At 53.4% G+C, this 19511-nt stretch overlaps 1 protein-coding gene across 1 annotated transcript in view; it reads left to right on the top strand.

Annotated features, from left to right (window-relative positions):
- The window catches only part of LOC104304789 (scavenger receptor cysteine-rich type 1 protein M130-like), a 64140-nt gene that overhangs the window by 31993 nt on the left and 12636 nt on the right, over positions 1 to 19511 (top strand). Inside the window, exon 6 of the mRNA XM_054177013.1 lies at positions 18380 to 18507. Coding sequence (XP_054032988.1) covers positions 18380 to 18507 — 128 coding nt within the window. The remainder of the gene's footprint in view (positions 1 to 18379; positions 18508 to 19511) is intronic.

The following is a 19511-nucleotide window of genomic DNA, read 5'->3' as shown; positions in this document are numbered from 1 at the left end:
ACGTTCAGCTACGTCGAGAGCTAGCTGGACAGCTTTTACCTCTGCAAACTGACTGGATTCTCCTTCTCCATCCTTCACCTCTGCAACTCGGCGTGTCGGACTCCACACTGCAGACTTCCACCTTCACTTGTTCCCGACGAGACGACAGGAACCGTCTGTGAACAAGGCATACTTCTTCTCATCATCAGAAAGGTCATTGTAAGGAAGAGCTTCCTCAGCACGAGTTACTCTCTCCTCTGGAGGTTTAGTACAGTTGGTACCTTCAGGCCAACTCGAGATCACCTCCACCAGACCAGGTCTTTCAATATTTCCCATTCGAGCTCTCTGTGTTATCAGAGCCATCCACTTAGACCAGGTGGAATCTGTAGCATGATGTGGTGTGGAACCCTTGCCTTTGAACATCCAATTCAAAACTGGCAATCTGGGAGCTAGGAGAAGTTGTGATTCAGTTACAATCACTTCAGAAGCTGCTTTCACTCCTTCATAGGCAGCTAGAATCTCTTTCTCTGTTGGAGTGTAATTAGCCTCTGAACCTCTGTAACCTCGACTCCAGAAACCAAGAGGTCGTCCACGTGTCTCACCTGGAGCTTTTTGCCACAAGCACCAGGTTGGACCATTGTTACCTGCAGCCGTGTACAAAATATTGTTGATGTCTGGACCATCTCGGACAGGTCCCAGACCCACTGCTTGTACCACTTCTTGCTTTATCTGGTCAAAGGCTGCTTGTTGTTCAGGTCCCCAGTGGAAACTGTTCCTCTTTCGAGTCACATCATACAGAGGTTTCACAATCTGACTGTATCCAGGAATGTGCAGTCTCCAAAATCCCACTATCCCCAAGAAACGTAGAGTTTCTTGCTTGTTCGTGGGATTTGCCATGGTAGAGACTCTGTTTACCACATCCACTGGAATGTGTCGGCGTCTATCCTGCCACTGCACTCCCAGAAACTGGATCTCTGTGGTAGGACCTTTCACTTTGTCTCTCTTGATGGCAAAACCAGCATTCAGAAGAATGTCCATGATTTTGTTGCCTTTCTCGTAGACTTCCTCAGCAGTTTTACCCCAGACGATGATATCATCGATGAACTGGATGTGTTCTGGAGCACCACCTTCCTCCAGAGCATCATGGATCACTGCATGACAGATGCTGGAGCTGTGGATCCAGCCCATTGGCAGTCTGTTGAAAGTGTACTGGATTCCTCTCCAGGTGAAGGCAAACTGAGGCCTGCCTTCCTCTGCTATGGGAATAGAGAAGAATGCATTAGCAATGTCTATGGTAGCATACCATTTGGCCTCTTTGGATTCCAGCTCATACTGGAGTTCCATCATGTCTGGTACTGCTGCACTCATAGGCGGAGTTACTTCATTCAGGGCTCGGTAGTCCACTGTCAGACGCCAGTCTCCATTCGGCTTTCGCACAGGCCACACTGGACTGTTGAAAGCTGAATGAGTTTTGCTGATGACTTTCTGACTCTCCAACTGACGAATCAGATTCTGAATGGGCAACAAAGAGTCACGGTTGGTTCTGTATTGTCTGTGATACACAGTCTGAGAAGCTACCGGCAACTTAATGTCCTGAATCTTGTGTTGTCCCACAACTGCAGATTCATCAGAAAGTTCAGGTCTAGCAGACAGCTTCAGCTTTTGTCCATCAATCTCTACAGAAGCTACTCCAAAAGCCCATTTGTAACCTTTAGGGTCCTTGAAACGCCCTTCTCTCAGAAAATCAATTCCCAAAATACAAGGTGCATCAGGTCCGGTCACAACTGTATGCTTCTTCCACTGCTTACCAGTTAGACTTATATTAACCTCTACCTTACTTAACTCTTGAGATCCACCAGTGACTCCCAGAATAGTTATGGACTCTGATCCCTGATAATTTGATGGCAATATGGTGCACTGAGCTCCTGTGTCAACCGAGGCCCTGTACTTCCGAAAGTGTGAAGTGCCAGGCCACTGGATGTACACATCCCAATAGATTCTGTTATCTCCATTATCCCTCTCCTCCCCCTGGCGGGAGGCAGGGCACCCCTAATTGTGGGGAACATTCCCACAGGTGCAACGAGCACACTGCGCAGTGTTAGAACTGGAGTCACTGTTGGAGCTACTAGAGCTGTCCTGGGGAACTGTGGAAGTAACAGCTACCCTTCTGGTATTGCTACCCTGGGTTCTGCCACTTTGCAGTTCCCTCAGTCTCCTGAAAAGATTAGAAGTTGGTTGACCATCCCACCTGTTCATGTTCTCACCAAACTGATCACGTAGAGTTATCCAAATGGTCCTACGTGATTGCCTTGGTGGTCTGTTTTGGTTTGGCCTGTTTTGGAATGACCTCCTTGGAGGACGTCTATTCCTCACAGCTGAAACCTGCACCCACCTGGAGGAAGAATTGGAATTATCTCTTTGTGCCAATTGGCATATGGAATCTTTGATTTCATCCTTCAGCTCTCTCATGCAATCCTTTATCTCACTAGACAGAGCTTTAATGGCTGAAACCAAAGAAACACGTGTCATGCTATCATCCAATTGTCTTAGTTGATCAGTGAATTGGCCAACCGTAGGAGGATCTCCACCATAATTTCTTGCCACAATTCTACTTGCCAGAATATTTGCATAATTGGAAGGAGCAAGCTTGATGAGCTTTTTAGCAAGACCAGCTGCCACAGGAATGTCATCAGGATTCAGAGTATCATGGTCACCATAGAGTATCTCTCTAATGGCAAACTCTCTCAGACGCTTAATTCCCTCATCTGTGGTAGTCCAGGGCTTAGGATTCCATGGAAGATCATCTCGGGAAGGGTATCTCAGGGAAACCGCCATTAAAAGGCGTATCCACAGATTAACCTTACCGAGAATCCTGGCTAGATGTCTATCTATTCCATTATCCTTTGAGAGAGTTCCTAGCTGAGCTGCTGACTTGTCTCCAACTATTAGAGCTGGAGCACCTGTATCATAACACCTAGCAAGCCAAGATGGGATGGGTTCCTTATCTGCTCTGAGGTAATCTTTGTGGACATTGCGAAGCTCCTCCCTCGGTGATGAGCAGCTCTGCAGGTCATCCTCCTCTTCATCTATCACATCTTCCTGAACGTTTTGTCCCCATAATCCTGCTGTCACTCTCCTAAGGATCTCTTTAAGCTGAGAAGCACCACTGCCAGCTGCTGTCTTAGCTGCATCTCCATCCTGTGATGATCTCAATAACTCAGCTATATCTCTAAGACGAACCTTCTCTTCATCTCCAGCAGGCCCTTTCCTAGCAGAGGTTCCCTCACCAGGATCAGCCTGTTTAGCAGAGGTTCCCTCACCAGGATCAGTCTGTCTAGCAGAGGTTCCCTCACCAGGATCAGCCTGTGTAGCAGAGGTTCCCTCACCAGGATCAGTCTCCTGCTCTTCTCCTCCATTAGCTCCACTAGCTCCTGGATCAGCTTTGGCCTTTCCACCTCTGGTCTTTAAGACTGCTACTTGTTTAACTGGAGCTGTGTTTGAATTTACAGCCATCCTGATAGAAGCTGACAGGTCCTGATCTAAACCAGCCGCCGTGGGGGCCCCTTCCGGTCCTGTCATGGCGGACGGAAATGACCTTGCCTCACTACCAGTTGCCATCTTGGGAATGGGAGCCGCCCCTGGCTGCTTGCCAAAGTCATAGAGTGGAGCATTTAAGGCTGCTTTGCCAATAGGTTTTGCTATTTTTCTAACTGACGCAGCCCCTTCCTCGTCACTCGAGGACTCTGGGGCAGATTTAGAGGAACGCCTACGCTTCCTAGATTTTTGTTTAATCACAAAACATGCTCGAGAAACCTTTTTCTCTCTATGTAGAGCCCACAGCAGATAGACATTAATTATCAGCAACAGCAGGATTACACCCATCAAATAAATCACCTTAAGATCCCAGCCAGCACTTAAAGTTACTCTTTGACCTCCTGAAGCGTTAAACTCCCTTATCTCGATCGGCAAAGTGAAAGACGTTCTATTGCCGTAATTAGTGAGCTGAAAAAAACCCAAACAGTGTTTATACAACAGCTGGATCCTATGCATAAACCACAAATAGATTTTACGCATATAAATATTTACCTATCTGGTCTAACATCAACCCGATGCAGTACCGGTAGACCAACATGCCACAGACCGAGAAGAATAAACGTTCTAAAACCCAGAGCACCTTCATTTTGTTTCTCTGGCTGAGACAAGCAATAAATCAACTTAATTACTTAATTACCTGGCCCCACGTTGGTGAGCCAATAAAAAAAAGAGTGTGGTGGTTTGAAAGGAAAGGCTCTGCTTTCCCTGCCCCACTGAGAAAGAGACCACGGCTAAACCCAGTTGGAGAAATGAGAGTATATTTTACAAGGAAACAGATTCTATGTAACACAACAAATATAGGGATTTTACAATATATACAGGAATATACAGCAAATGAACTCAACCAGAAACCAGACCCCCCACAGAGGGGCTTCCCCCTGTGCCCTCTTCACCCCCTACCTCCCTTCTCCCCCAAAGAGGTAGAAGAAGAGACGAAAAGGGAGTTAGCACAGGAGACAGAGGCCTATACACAGGGAATTAGTTCTTATCTTAGTTGGCCAGAATCCCAGAAGCAGATCCAGCTGAAAAGGACAGTGAAGGAAGGAAGACTGAGAGAAAGTTCCCAACTCCCCTGGGTCCAATCTCTCCTCCCACAATCCTACCAATGAAATTCGTTTAGAATACCAAAATATTTTACAAACATTTAGCCAGTGTGCCCCTTTCTTAAAGGCACAGCCTCAAACGGCCACAGGGTGTCAATGTTTTGGGGGGGCTACTGGAGGGGTCTGAATGGGATCGTTGCAGGGTAAAAAGGACGAGCTGGGTTCTGGGTTGGGCGGGGGGCAATGATTTGGGGGGCTCTGGAGCATGATTGGGGGTACCAGGGAGAGTTCAAAGGGTTTGAGGGTGGGCAGAAGGGTCCTTGGTATACCCTAGGGGTTCGTTTTGGGGGTGTCAGGGTTTGGGGGGGTGATGGGGGGTCCTGAAGTGGATCATAGCTGGCCTGAAAGGATGAGCAGGGAAGTGGGCGGAGTGGGGGTGGAGCATGGATTTCAGGGGCTGGGGGCTTCTGGGGGGGTCCAGGTAGGCTACAAATGGCTTTAGATCTTGCAGAAGGGTCCCCATCATTTGGGAGAGCTTTGTCTGGGGGTGTCAGTGTTTTGGGGGGAGCTACTGGAAGGGCCTGAATGGGATCGTTGCAGGGTAAAAAGGACGAGCTGGGTTCTGGGTTGGGCGGGGGGCAATGATTTGGGGGTTCTGAGGGATGATTGGGCAGTCCAGGCAGGTTGAAATGGGTTTGAAGATGTCAGGAAGGGTCCCTACGAGTTGGGAGGGGGTCGTCTGGGAGTGTCAGGGTTTTGGGGGGTACATGAGGGGTGTTGAAGCGAGTGGTAGTGTGACAAAAGAGACAAGGTGGGAAGTGGTCAAAGTCATGGAGCATGGATTTGGGGGGCACTGGGGAGGGGATTTGAGGGTGCATGCCAGAGCCAAAGGTTTTCAGGGCGTGCAGAAGAGTCCCTCCAATTCTGTAGGGGTTTGTCTGGGGGTGTCAGGGGTTTGGGGGGATCTCTGGGGAGGGGTCTGAATGGGATCATTGCAGGGTAAAAAGGAGGTGGAAAGTGGGCAGGAGGGGAAGGTATGGTTTGGGGGGCTGTGGGGGTGGATTTGGGGGTCCAGTCTGGGTCCAAAGGGTTTGAAGATGTCTGGAAGGGTCCTTAGCATTTGGGTGGGTTTTGTCTGGGCGTGTCAGGGTTTTGTGGGGGCTACTGGAGGGGTCTGAATGGGATTGTTGCAGGGTAAAAAGGAGGAGATGGGTACTGGGATGGGCGGGGGGCAATGATTAGGGAGGCTCTGAGGGGTGATTTGGCGGTCCAGTCTGGGTCCAAAGGGTTTGAGGATGTCTGGAAGGGTCCCTAGCATTTTGGAGGGCTTTGTCTGGGGGTGTCAGGGTTTTGGGGGGACTGCTGGAGGGGTCTGAATAGGATCATTGCAGGGTAAAAAGGACGAGCTGGGTTGTGCTTTGGGGGGGGGGGGCAATGATTTGGGGGTCTCTGGAGCATGATTGGGGGGTCCAGTCAGAGTCTAAAGGGTTTGAGGATGTGCATAAGGGTCCTTGGTATACCCTAGGGGTTCGTCTGGGGGTGTCAGTATTTTGGGGGGGCTTCTGGAGGGATCTGAATGGGATCGTCGCAGGGTGCAAAGGACAGGCTGGGCTCTAGGTTGGATGGGGGGCAATGACTAGTGGGGCTCTGGGGGGTGATTGGGCGGTCCAGTCTGGGTCCAAAGGGTTTGAGGATGTCTGGAAGGGTCCCTAGCATTTGAGAGAACTTGGTCTGGGGGTGTCAGGGTTTTGGGGGGGCTACTGGAGGGGCCTGAAAGGGATCGTTGCAGGGTAAAAAGGACGAGCTGGGTTCTGGGTTGGGTGGGGGGTAATGATTTGGGGGGCTCTGGGGGGTGCAGTATGCGTCCAAAGGGTTTGAGGATGTCTGGAAGGGGCATTGGCATTTGGGAGGGCTTTGTTTGGGGGTGTCTGGGTTTTGGGGGGATCTGTGGGGTGGGGTCTGAATGGGATCCTTGCAGGGTAAAAAGGAGAAGGTGGGAAGTGGGCAGGAGGGGAAGGTATGGTTTGGGGGGCTGTGGGGGTGGATTTGGGGGTCCAGTCTGGGTCCAAAGGGTTTGAAGATGTCTGGAAGGGTCCCTAGCATTTCGGAGGGCTTTGTCTGGGCGTGTCAGGGTTTTGGGAGGGATACTGGAGGGGTCTGAATGGGATCGTTGCAGGGTAAAAAGGACGAGCTGGGCTCTGGCTTGGGCCGGGGGCAATGATTTGGGGGGCTCTTGGGGGGGATTTGGGGGATCCAGGCAGGCCAAAAAGGGTTTGAGGGTGTGCAGAACGGTCCTGAGAATTCGATAGGGGATCGTCTGGGGGTGTCAGTGTTTTGGGGAGGGGGGGTAGGGAGTCCTGAAGTGGACCATAGCGGGCCTGAAACGATGAGCTGGGAACTGACGAAGGCAGTGGGGGAGCATGGATTTCGGGGGGCTGGGGGGCTCTGGGGGTTCCAGGCAGGCTACAAACGGCGTTAAGTTGTGCAGAAGAGTCCCTAGCATTTGGGAGGGCTTTGTCTCGGGTTGTCAGGGTTTTGGGGGTGCTACTGGATGGGTGTGAATGGGATCATTGCAGGGTAAAAAGGACGAGCTGGGTTCAGGGTTGGGCGGGGGGCAATGATTTGGGGGGCTCTGGAGCATGATTGGGAGGTCCAGGCAGAGTCCAAAGGGTTTGAGGGTGGGCAGAAGGGTCCTTGGTATATCCTAGGGGTTTGTATGGGGCTGTCAGGGTTTAGGTGAGGCTACGGGAGGGGTCTGAATGGGATCATTGCAGGGTAAAAAGGAGGAGGTGGGTTCTGGGTTGGGCAGGAGCCAATGATTAGGGGGGCTCTGGGAGATGATTTGGGGGATCCAGGTAGGCTGAAAAGGGGTTAAGGGTGTGCAGAAAGGTCCTGAGAATTCCATAGGGGATCGTCTGGGGGTGTCTGGGTTTTGTGGGGATCTCTGGGGAGGGGTCTGAATGGGATCGTTGCAGGATAAAAAGGAGGAGGTGGAAAGTGGGCAGGAGGGGAAGGTATGGTTTGTGGGGCTGTGGGGGTGGATTTGGGGGTCTAGTTTGGGTCCAATGTGTTTGAGGATGTCTGGAAGGGTCCCTAGCATTTGGGAGGACTTTGTCTGGGTGTGTCAGAGTTTTGGGGGGGCTACTGGAGGGGCCTGAAAGGGATTATTACAGGGTAAAAAGGACGAGCTGGGTCCTGGGTTGGGCGGGGGTGCAATGATTTGGGGGGCTCTGGAGCATGACTGGGGGGTCCAGGCAGAGTCTAAAGGGTTTGAGGATGTGCATAAGGGTCCTTGGTATACCCTAGGGGTTCGTCTGGGCGTGTCAGTATTTTGGGGGGGCTTCTGGCGGGATCTGAATGGGATCGTTGCAGGGTGCAAAGGACAGGCTGGGCTCTAGGTTGGATTGGGGGCAATGACTAGTGGGGCTGTTGGGGGTGATTGGGCGGTCCAGTCTGGGTCCAAAGGGTTTGAGGATGTCTGGAAGGGTCCCTAGCATTTGAGATAACTTGGTCTGAGGGTGTCAGGGTTTTGGGGGGGCTACTGGACGGGAATTAATGGGATCATCGCAGGGTAAAAAGGACGAGCTGGGTTCTGGGTTGGGTGGGGGGTAATGATTTGGGGGGCTCTGGGGGGTGCAGTATGCGTCCAAAGGGTTTGAGGATGTCTGGAAGGGGCATTGGCATTTCGGAGGGCTTTGTTTGGGGGTGTCTGGGTTTTGGGGGGATCTGTGGGGAGGGGTCTGAATGGGATCGTTGCAGGGTAAAAAGGAGAAGGTGGGAAGTGGGCAGGAGGGGAAGGTATGGTTTGGGGGGCTGTGGGGGTGGATTTGGGGGTCCAGTTTGGGTCCACAGGGTTTGAGGATGTCTGGAAGGGTCCCTAGCATTTGTGAGGACTTTGTCTGGGTGTGTCAGGGTTTTGGGGGGGCTACTGGAGGGGCCTGAAAGGGATCGTTGCAGGGTAAAAAGGACGAGCTGGGTCCTGGGTTGGGCGGGGGTGCAATGATTTGGGGGGCTCTGGAGCATGATTGGGGGGGTCCAGGCATAGTCCAAAGGGTGTGAGAGTGGGCCAAAGGCTCCTTGGTATACCCTAGGGTTTCGTCTGGGGGTGTCAGGGTTTCGTGGGGCGATGGGGGGTCCTGAAGTGGATCATAGCTGGCCTGAAACGATGAGCTGGGAACTGGTTGAAGGCGGGGTGGGAGCATGGATTTCAATGGGCTGAGGTCCCTGGGGGTTCCAGGCAGGCTACAAACGGCTGTAGGTTGTGCAGAAGAGTCCCTAGCATTTGGGAGAGCTTTGTCTGGGGATGTCAGTGTTTTGGGGGGGGCTACTGGAAGGGCCTGAATGGGATCGTTGTAGGGTAAAATGGACGAGCTGGGTTCTGGGTTGGGCGGGGGGCAATGATTTGGGGAGCTCTGAGGGATGATTGGGCAGTCCAGGCAGGTGGAAATGGGTTTGAAGATGTCAGGAAGGGTCCCTACGAGTTGGGAGGGGGTCGTCTGGGAGTGTCAGGGTTTTGGGGGGTACATGAGGGGTGTTGAAGCGAGTGGTAGTGTGACAAAAGAGACAAGGTGGGAAGTGGTCAAAGTCATGCGGCATGGATTTGGGGGGCACTGGGGGGGGGATTTGAGGGTGCATGCCAGAGCCAAAGGTTTTCAGGGCATGCAGAAGAGTCCCTCCAATTCTGTAGGGGTTTGTCTGGGGATGTCAGGGGTTTGGGGGGATCTCTGGGGAGGGGTCTGAATGGGACCGTTGCAGGGTAAAAAGAAGGAGGTGGAAAGTGGGCAGGAGGGGAAGGTATGGTTTGGGGGGCTGTGGGGGTGGATTCAGGGGTCCAGTCTGGGTCCAAAGGGTTTGAAGATATCTGGAAGGGTCCCTAGCACTTGGGAGGGCTTTGTCTGGTCGTGTCAGGGGTTTGGGGGGCTACTGGAGGGGTCTGAATGGGGTCATTGCAGGGTAAAAAGGACGAGCTGGGTTGTGGGTTGGGCGGGGGGCAATGATTTGGGGGGCTCTTAGGGGGGATGCGGGGGATCCAGGCAGTCTGAAAAGGGTTTGAGGGTGTGCAGAACGGTCGTGAGAATTCCATAGGGGATCGTCTGGGGGTGTCAGGGTTTTGGGGGGGGCGATGGGGGGTCCTGAAGTTGACCATAGCTAGGCCAGAAAGGACGAGCTGGGAACTGGACAAAGGCAGTGGGGGAGCATGGATTTCGGGGGGCTGGGGGGCTCTGGGGGTTCCAGGCATGCTACAATCAGCTTTAAGTTGTGCAGAAGAGTCCCTAGCATTTGGGAGGGCTTTGTCTCAGGTTGTCAGGGTTTTAGGGGGGCTACTGGATGGGTGTGAATGGGATCGTTGCAGGGTAAAAAGGACGAGCTGGGTTCAGGGTTGGGCGGGGGGCAATGATTTGGGGGGCTCTGGAGCATGATTGGGAGGTCCAGGCAGAGTCCAAAGGGTTTGAGGGTGGGCAGAAGGGTCCTTGGTATATCCTAGGGGTTTGTATGGGGCTGTTAGGGTTTAGGTGAGGCTACGGGAGGGGTCTGAATGGGATCATTGCAGAGTAAAAAGGAGGAGGTAGGTTCTGGGTTGGGCGGGAGGCAATGATTAGGGGGGCTCTGGGAGATGATTTGGGGGATCCAGGTAGGCTGAAAAGGGTTCGAGGGTGTGCAGAAAGGTCCTGAGAATTCCACTGGGGATCGTCTGGGGGTTTCTGGTTTTTGTGGGGATCTCTGGGGAGGGGTCTGAATGGGATCGTTGCAGGATAAAAAGGAGGAGGTGGAAAGTGGGCAGGAGGGGAAGGTATGGTCTGGGGGGCTGTGGGGGTGGATTTGGGGGTCCAGTCTGGGTCCAAAGGGTTTGAGGATGTCTGGAAGGGTCCCTAGCATTTGTGAGAACTTTGTCTGGGTGTGTCAGAGTTTTGGGGGGGCTACTGGAGGGGCCTGAAAGGGATCGTTGCAGGGTAAAAAGGACGAGCTGGGTCCTGGGTTGGGTGGGGGGTAATGATTTGGGGGGCTCTGGGGGGGTGCAGTATGCGTCCAAAGAGTTTGAGAATGTCTGGAAGGGGCATTGGCATTTGGGAGGGCTTTGTTTGGGGGTGTCTGGGTTTTGGGGGGATCTGTGGGGTGGGGTCTGAATGGGATCCTTGCAGGGTAAAAAGGAGAAGGTGGGAAGTGGGCAGGAGGGGAAGGTATGGTTTGTGGGGCTGTGGGGTTGGATTTGGGGGTCCAGTCTGGGTCCAAAGGGTTTGAAGATGTCTGGAAGGGTCCCTAGCATTTGGGTGGGTTTTGTCTGAGGGTGTCAGGGTTTTGTGGGGGCTACTGGAGGGGTCTGAATGGGATCGTTGCAGGGTAAAAAGGAGGAGATGGGTACTGGGTTGGGCGGGGGGCAATGATTAGGGAGGCTCTGAGGGGTGATTTGGCGGTCCAGTCTGGGTCCAAAGGGTTTGAGGATGTCTGGAAGGGTCCCTAGCATTTCGGAGGGCTTTGTCTGGGGGTGTCAGGGTTTTGGGGGGACTGCTGGAGGGGTCTGAATAGGATTATTGCAGGGTAAAGAGGACGAGCTGGGTTGTGCTTTGTCGGGGGGGGGGCAATGATTTGGGTGTCTCTGGAGCATGACTGGGGGGTCCAGGCAGAGTCTAAAGGGTTTGAGGATGTGCATAAGGGTCCTTGGTATACCCTAGGGGTTCGTCTGGGGGGGTCAGTATTTTGGGGGGGCTACTGGAGGGATCTGAATGGGATCGTCGCAGGGTGCAAAGGACAGGCTGGGCTCTAGGTTGGATGGGGGGCAATGACTAGTGGGGCTCTGGGGGGTGATTGGGCGGTCCAGTCTGGGTCCAAAGGGTTTGAGGATGTCTGGAAGGGTCCCTACGAGTTGGGAGCGGGTCGTCTGGGAGTGTCAGGGTTTTGGGGGGTACATGAGGGGTGTTGAAGCGAGTGGTAGTGTGACAAAAGAGACAAGGTGGGAAGTGGTCAAAGTCATGGAACATGGATTTGGGGGGCACTGCGGGGGGGATTTGAGGGTGCATGCCAGAGCCAAAGGTTTTCAGGGTGTGCAGAAGAGTCCCTCCAATTCTGTAGGGGTTTGTCTGGGGGTGTCAGGGGTTTGGGGGGATCTCTGGGGAGGGGTTTGAATGGGATCGTTGCAGGGTAAAAAGGAGGTGGAAAGTGGGCAGGAGGGGAAGGTATGGTTTGGGGGGCTGTGGGGGTGGATTTGGGGGTCCAGTCTGGGTCCAAAGGGTTTGAAGATGTCTGGAAGGGTCCTTAGCATTTGGGTGGGTTTTGTCTGGGCGTGTCAGGGTTTTGTGGGGGCTACTGGAGGGGTCTGAATGGGATCGTTGCAGGGTAAAAAGGAGGAGATGGGTACTGGGATGGGCGGGGGGGCAATGATTAGGGAGGCTCTGAGGGGTGATTTGGCGGTCCAGTCTGGGTCCAAAGGGTTTGAGGATGTCTGGAAGGGTCCCTAGCATTTCAGAGGGCTTTGTCTGGGGGTGTCATGGTTTTGGGGGGGCTACTGGAGGGGCCTGAAAGGGATTGTTGCAGGGTAAAAAGGACGAGCTGGGTTGTGCTTTGGGGTGGGGGGCAATGATTTGGGGGTCTCTGGAGCATGATTGGGAGGTCCAGGCAGAGTCTAAAGGGTTTGAGGATGTGCATAAGGGTCCTTGGTATACCCTAGGGGTTCGTCTGGGGGGGTCAGTATTTTGGGGGGGCTTCTGGAGGGATCTGAATGGGATCGTCGCAGGGTGCAAAGGACAGGCTGGGCTCTCGGTTGGATGGGGGGCAATGACTAGTGGGGCTCTGGGGGGTGATTGGGCGGTCCAGTCTAGGCCCAAAGGGTTTGAGGATGTCTGGAAGGGTCCCTAGCATTTGAGAGAACTTGGCTTGGGGGTGTCAGGGTTTTGGGGGGCTACTGGAGGAGAATGAATGGGATCATCGCAGGGTAAAAAGGATGAGCTGGGTTCAGGGTTGGGCGGGGGGCAATGATTTGGGGGGCTCTGTAGCATGATTGGGAGGTCCAGGCAGAGTCCAAAGGGTTTGAGGGTGGGCAGAAAGGTCCTTGGTATATCCTAGGGGTTTGTATGGGGGTGTCAGGGTTTAGGTGAGGCTACAGGAGGGGTCTGAATGGGATCATTGCAGGGTAAAAATGAGGAGGTGGGTTCTGGGTTGGGCGGGAGGCAATGATTAGGGGGGCTCTGGGGGATGATTTGGGGGATCCAGGCAGGCTGAAAAGGGTTTGAGGGTGTGCAGAAAGGTCCTGAGAATACCATAGGGGATCGTCTGGGGGTGTCTGGGTTTTGTGGGGATCTCTGGGGAGGGGTCTGAATGGGATCGTTGCAGGATAAAAAGGAGGAGGTGGAAAGTGGGCAGGAGGGGAAGGTATGGTTTGGGGGGCTGTGGGGGTGGATTTGGGGGTCCAGTCTGGGTCCAAAGGGTTTGAGGATGTCTGGAAGGGTCCCTAGCATTTGGGAGGACTTTGTCTGGGTGTGTCAGGGTTTTGGGGGGCTACTGGAGGGGCCTGAAAGGGATCGTTGCAGGGTAAAAAGGATGAGCTGGGTCCTGGGTTGGGCGGGGGTGCAATGATTTGGGGGGCTCTGGAGCATGATTGGGGGGGTCCAGGCATAGTCCAAAGGGTGTGAGAGTGGGCCAAAGGCTCCTTGGTATACCCTAGGGTTTCGTCTGGGGGTGTCAGGGTTTCGTGGGGCGATGGGGGGGTCCTGAAGTGGATCATAGCTGGCCTGAAACGATGAGCTGGGAACTGGTCGAAGGCGGGGTGGGAGCATGGATTTCAATGGGCTGAGGTCCCTGGGGGTTCCAGGCAGGCTACAAATGGCTGTAGGTTGTGCAGAAGAGTCCCTAGCATTTGGGAGAGCTTTGTCTGGGGGTGTCAATGTTTTGGCGGGGCTACTGGAGGGGTCTGAATGGGATCGTTGCAGGGTAAAATGGACGAGCTGGGTTCTGGGTTGGGCGGGGGGCAATGATTTGGGGGGCTCTGGAGCATGATTGGGGGTACCAGGGAGAGTTCAAAGGGTTTGAGGGTGGGCAGAAGGGTCCTTGGTGTACCCTAGGGGTTTGTTTTGGGGGTGTCAGGGTTTGGGGGGTGATGGGGGGTCCTGAAGTGGATCATAGCTGGCCTGAAAGGATGAGCAGGGAAGTGGGCGGAGTGGGGGTGGAGCATGGATTTCAGGGGCTGGGGGCTTCTGGGGGGGTCCAGGTAGGCTACAAATGGCTTTAGATCTTGCAGAAGGGTCCCCATCATTTGGGAGAGCTTTGTCTGGGGGTGTCAGTGTTTTGGGGGGGCTACTGGAAGGGCCTGAATGGGATCGTTGCAGGGTAAAAAGGACGAGCTGGGTTCTGGGTTGGGCGGGGGGCAATGATTTGGGGGGCTCTGAGGGATGATTGGGCAGTCCAGGCAGGTTGAAATGGGTTTGAAGATGTCAGGAAGGGTCCCTACGAGTTGGGAGGGGGTCGTCTGCGAGTGTCAGGGTTTTGGGGGGTACATGAGGGGTGTTGAAGCGAGTGGCAGTGTGACAAAAGAGATAAGGTGGGAAGTGGTCTAAGTCGTGGAGCATGGATTTGGGGGGCACTGGGGGGGGGATTTGAGGGTGCATGCCAGAGCCAAAGGTTTTCAGGGCGTGCAGAAGAGTCCCTCCAATTCTGTAGGGGTTTGTCTGGGGGTGTCAGGGGTTTGGGGGGATCTCTGGGGAGGGGTCTGAATGGGATCGTTGCAGGGTAAAAAGGAGGTGGAAAGTGGGCAGGAGGGGAAGGTATGGTTTGGGGGGCTGTGGGGGTGGATTCAGGGGTCCAGTCTGGGTCCAAAGGGTTTGAAGATGTCTGGAAGGGTCACTAGCATTTGGGTGGGTTTTGTCTGGGGGTGTCAGGGTTTTGTGGGGGATACTGGAGGGGTCTGAATGAGATCGTTGCAGGGTAAAAAGGAGGAGATGGGTACTGGGTTGGTCGGGGGGCAATGATTAGGGAGGCTCTGAGGGGTGATTTGGCGGTCCAGTCTGGGTCCAAAGGGTTTGAGGATGTCTGGAAGGGTCCCTAGCATTTCCTGGTTTTGGGTCTGATTCCCGTAGATATGGTTGTTTTCCCCCTGGATTTGGGTGTGATTCACCTGGATTTGGGTGTGATCCCCATGGATTTGGGTCTGATTCCCCTGGATTTGGGCTGATCCCCTGGATTTGGGGCTGATTCCCTTGGATTTGGGTCTGATCCCCATGGATTTGGGTCTGATTCCCCGGATTTGGGTCTGATCCCCTGGATTTGGGTCCGATTCCCCAGGATTTAGGTCTGATCCCCACGGATTTGGGCCTGGTTCCCCATCATTTGGGTCTGATCCCCCTGGATATGGGCCTGGTTCCCCTGGATATGCGCCTGGTTCCCCTGGATTTGGGCCTGATCCCCTGGATTTGGGTCTGATCCCCTGGGTTTGGGTCTGATTCCCTTGGATTTGGGTCTGAGCCCACGGATTTGGGTCTGAACCCACGGATTTGGGTCTGAACCCCTGGATTTGGGGCTGATTCCCTTGGATTTGGGTCTGAGCCCACGGATTTGGGTCTGATCCCCACGGATTTGTGTCTTATTACCCTGGAGTTGAGTCTCATTTCCCTGGATTTGGGTGTGATTTACTGGGTTTGGGTCTGATCCCCAAGGATTTGGGTCTGATCCCCACGGATTTGGGTCTGGAACCCAAGATTTGGGTCTGATCCCCCTGGATTTGGGCCTGATTCCCCTGGATTGGGGTTGATTCCTTGGATTTGGGTCTCATTCCCTGGATTTTGGTCTGATACCCTGGATTTGGTCTGATTCTCTAGATTTCCATCTGATGCCCTGTGTGATGGGTTAGCGCCTTTTCCTGAAAACAAAGCAGGGGGAGGGCTTGCGGGTACTTTACCCTCCCCTGCAGGGCGTTTTCCCCTAGGAAGCTGAGTCTGTTCCACTCCCCCGTCCCTGCCCAGCTAGGGTATAAAAAGCAGGACATCATAGCTGTTGGGTCTCTTTTTGGCTCCTGCCTCTGCTGGATGAGAGCTGCTGCATTTGCCCTCCTGCTCCTCAGCCACGTGGCCGGACCTGATCCTTCTCCCTGCTGCCTCCACACCTCCTCAGAGAAGGACTGGTTTTGTATTATTCTTTCTTGTCCCCTTTCCCATCCATCCTTGTTCCTTGCCCCTTGTGAACCTTTCCTGTTATTGTTATATATATATATATATATATATATAGTTTAAAGAAAATTCTTCACCTCTCTACTTCCAAGCCGACTCCAGATTATTGTTTAGTGGATTTGCTCCTTACCCTTTTCTTTCCCCCTCTCTGTTTTGGGGGGAGAAGGGGAAGTGGGGGAGAGATTCTCAGCCTTTCCCCTATCTGGGCTTTTAACTCCCAGCTAAGGCTCAAACCACCACAATTTTTGGCGCCTCCAACGTGGGGCTTGGAAATTAATCTTGCATTGGGAGAGCAATACTTTGTCTGAAAAAGGGACTGGAAGTAGAGATGGCAATTTTAAAGAACCTGATAGTCCAAGCCTTTGCATGGGTGTTTGGCTGGGTCTTTTGGACCCACATCTACAAATTAATAACTTACCATGTGGTGTGGTTAATGATAGAGATGCTGCTCAACTGGATAAAATCTTTACCAATGAAGCTGGGCATGTACCTCTTGAATTCGTTGAATTTCACTGTTAGTGGTGACTTTTCTAACATAGGAAATTTTCCTGAAGCAGGCTATGAAGCCAATGGTGTAGATGAAAGTGCCTGTGATGGAAAATTGCTTTACATTGCAATATACTCCATATGCTTAAATGTAATCCTTATAGGGGCATTTGCTGTGACTGTGTTGGGTGGGGGACTAGCTAACCCATTAAGAGCTGTTTGGAGGGTGATAACACACTCCATTGCACTCTTTAATGACTGGGGGCGTGTCTGCTGTGGGCATTGTAAGCACTCTGTAAACGGAAAAAGGGAGGGGTCAGGTTGTAATGAGTGTGCCAGATCTCAGCCTGAGCCCCAGGCACAAGGGTTTGCCCCACCACCAGCAGCTCCACACTTAACCCCTGATGCTCCTGCCAATGCAGTCTCTCTAGCACCTGTCACCACACGCAGGAAAAGAAGTCAAAAATCATCGCCAAGCACAGATGGTGAGGAAGGAACCTCAGCAGGCCCCAGCACCTCAAAGAACCCAGCGGTGGATGACGATGAGTCAGACCAGGAAATAACGGTTACATCGCTGCCCAGAAAGGAACTAAGGCAAACTCGTGTGGACTACGCAAGGAGAGAGGGTGAGCCAATACTAAGCTGGGCCTTGAGATGCTGGGACGAGGGGGTGGACACAGTGGACCTGGATAAGAGGGAGGCGAAGCTTTTAGGCTCCCTGACTCGTGATGCTGGTCTGGACAAAGAGTTAGCCAAACTTGATGGAATACACACTCTCTGGGCCCGGATACTTAATGCCATCAAGAGCCGGTACCGCTCAAGAGATGACCTGCCCTGGGCCCCAGTTAGATGGACAACTATGGAACAGGGCATTCAGTATCTGAGGCAGATGGCTGTGCTGGAAATAATTTATGGGGATGGCCAGCTCCCTTCAGACCCAGATGAGGTGCCCATGAGACGGCCCTTTGTAAAGAAACTCACCCAGGGTGCTCCTCAAAAATATGCTCACACATTAGGAGGGATACTCCTGACTGGACAGGATGGAAGTCCTAAAACTGTCTGTGAGTTTGCCAATGATTTAAGGGAATATGAGGACAGCGTAAATCAGAAACCCCTGATCTCAGCCATAGAAACTATGGCTAAAGACATTGTCAAAGAGATCAAGACCTCCATGTCTGAACTAAAAAAGGGGAGCGATGCCTCCTTTGCCCCTTCTCCCTCAGAATGGGTCCAGGTTTCAGCAATCAGGAACAGGCGACCTTCCCCTAGAAGATCACCCCAAGCCAGTCGGGGGATGTCAAGGGTGTCTCTGTGGAGGTTCCTCTGTGACCATGGAGAGGACATGGACACCTGGCATGGCCAACCCACCTCTGCCCTCTGGAACAGAGTGCGGGAACTGCAAGATGGGCACCACGGGGATAACTCATCCAGGAGAAGGGCTGTCCCAGTTTCCCGGAGCGCTCCCTCTCGCTCAAGAGACACTTCCCCTAGCAACACAGGACCCTGTGACAAGTGTGGACATTGCTGCCAGCATTAGAGGTGCCCTACCTCCAGCCAGGTGGAGGCCAGGGACAACAGAGTATACTGGGATGTGTATGTGAAATGGCCTGGCACTTCAGAAGCCCTGAAGTACCAAGCTCTGGTGGACACAGGGGCCCAATGCACCCTGATACCATCGAGGTACAAAGGGGCTGAGCCCCTAAGCGTTCAGGGCATCACAGGGGGCTCACAAGACCTGACTGTACTGCAGGCTGAGATAAGCCTGACTGGGAATGAATGGGGAAAGCACGACATAGTGACTGGTCCAGATGCACCTTGCATTCTTGGCATTGACTTTCTGCGGGAGGGATGCTTCAAGGACCCTGGGGGGCACAAGTGGGCATTTGGGGTGGCAGCTGTGGAGACTGCAGGCAAAGAACAGCTGTCCACCATGCCCGAGCTGTCGGATGACCCCTCTGTAGTGGGCAGCCATAAGGTGCAGGATTTGAAGTCACCTCTTGCTGGGTGACCAACAGGACCAACAGAGACTCTCTGCACCCCATACACCAACTGATTCGACAACTGGAGAGCCAGAAGGTGATCAGCAAGGCTCACTGCCCCTTCAACAGCCTGATATGGCCTGTGCAGAAGGCAAATGGGGGATGGAGACTGACTGTGGACTACTGTGGCCTGAATGAAGTGACTCCTCCGATCAGCGCTGCTGTGCCGGACATGCTGGAGCTGCAGTACGAGCTGGAATTGAAGGCGGCCAAGTGGTATGCCACAAGTGACACTGCTAATGCCTTTTGCTCCATTCCCATTGCAGAAGAATGCAGGCCACAGTTTGCTTTCACCTGGAGGGGAGTACAGTACCAATGGAATTGGCTGCCTCAGGGCTGCTCAACCAGGATGGCCGTCACCACATCCCTCAGGAGGTGGTGAACAGGGTAGCCACTATGGTGCAGCCCACGAACAAAAAGGAGACACAGTCCTTTTTGGGGCTTGTGGGCTTCTGGAAAATGCACATTCCTGGGTACAGCCAAATTGTGAAGCCTCTCTTCCATGTAACAAGGAAGAAAAATGATTTTGTGTGGGGACCTGAGCAGCAGGTGGCATTTGACCAGATCAAACAAGAGGTGGTCCAGGCTATGGCTCTGGGACCTGTTGGAACTGGACCAGAGATCAAGAATGTACTGTACACTGCGGCTGGTGAGAATGGTCCTATGTGGAGCTTGTGGCAGAAGGCTCCTGGTGAAGCCAGGGGCAGGCCCCTAGGTTTCTGGAGTAAGGGGTACAAAGGCTCCAAGGTCAACTACACCGTGACAGAGGTGGAAATCCTAGCTGCCTATGAGGGTGTCTGGGCTGCCTCTGAGGTAATTGGGACTGAGTCGCCTCTATTTCTGGCTCCAAGGCTTCCAGTCCTGACCTGGATGTTCAAAGGGAGAGGCTCAACCCCACATCATGCCACAGATGCCACCTGGAGCTCAGTGAGCTGGGATGGGGAGCTTCGATTGCCCTGGCATAATGGAAGTGATCCCCAACTGGTGAGAGGGTGCTGACTTGGGAATGCCACCAGAGCAGACAGTGAGCCGTGCTGAGGAGGCTCCCCCATACAATGATCTCCCTGACCATGAGAAGGGCTATGCTCTATTTACAGATGGGTCCTGCCGGCTTGTAGGCAGCAAGCGGAGCTGGAAGGCAGCTGTCTGGAGCCCGACAAGGCAAGTGGCAGAAGCAAGGGATGGAGAGGGTGAATCCAGTCAGCACGCAGAGGGAAAAG

This window comes from Dryobates pubescens, chromosome 37, assembly GCF_014839835.1.
Source record: "Dryobates pubescens isolate bDryPub1 chromosome 37, bDryPub1.pri, whole genome shotgun sequence".
NCBI classification, from domain to species: Eukaryota; Metazoa; Chordata; class Aves; order Piciformes; family Picidae; genus Dryobates; species Dryobates pubescens.
This window is presented reverse-complemented; position numbering and strand designations above follow the sequence as displayed.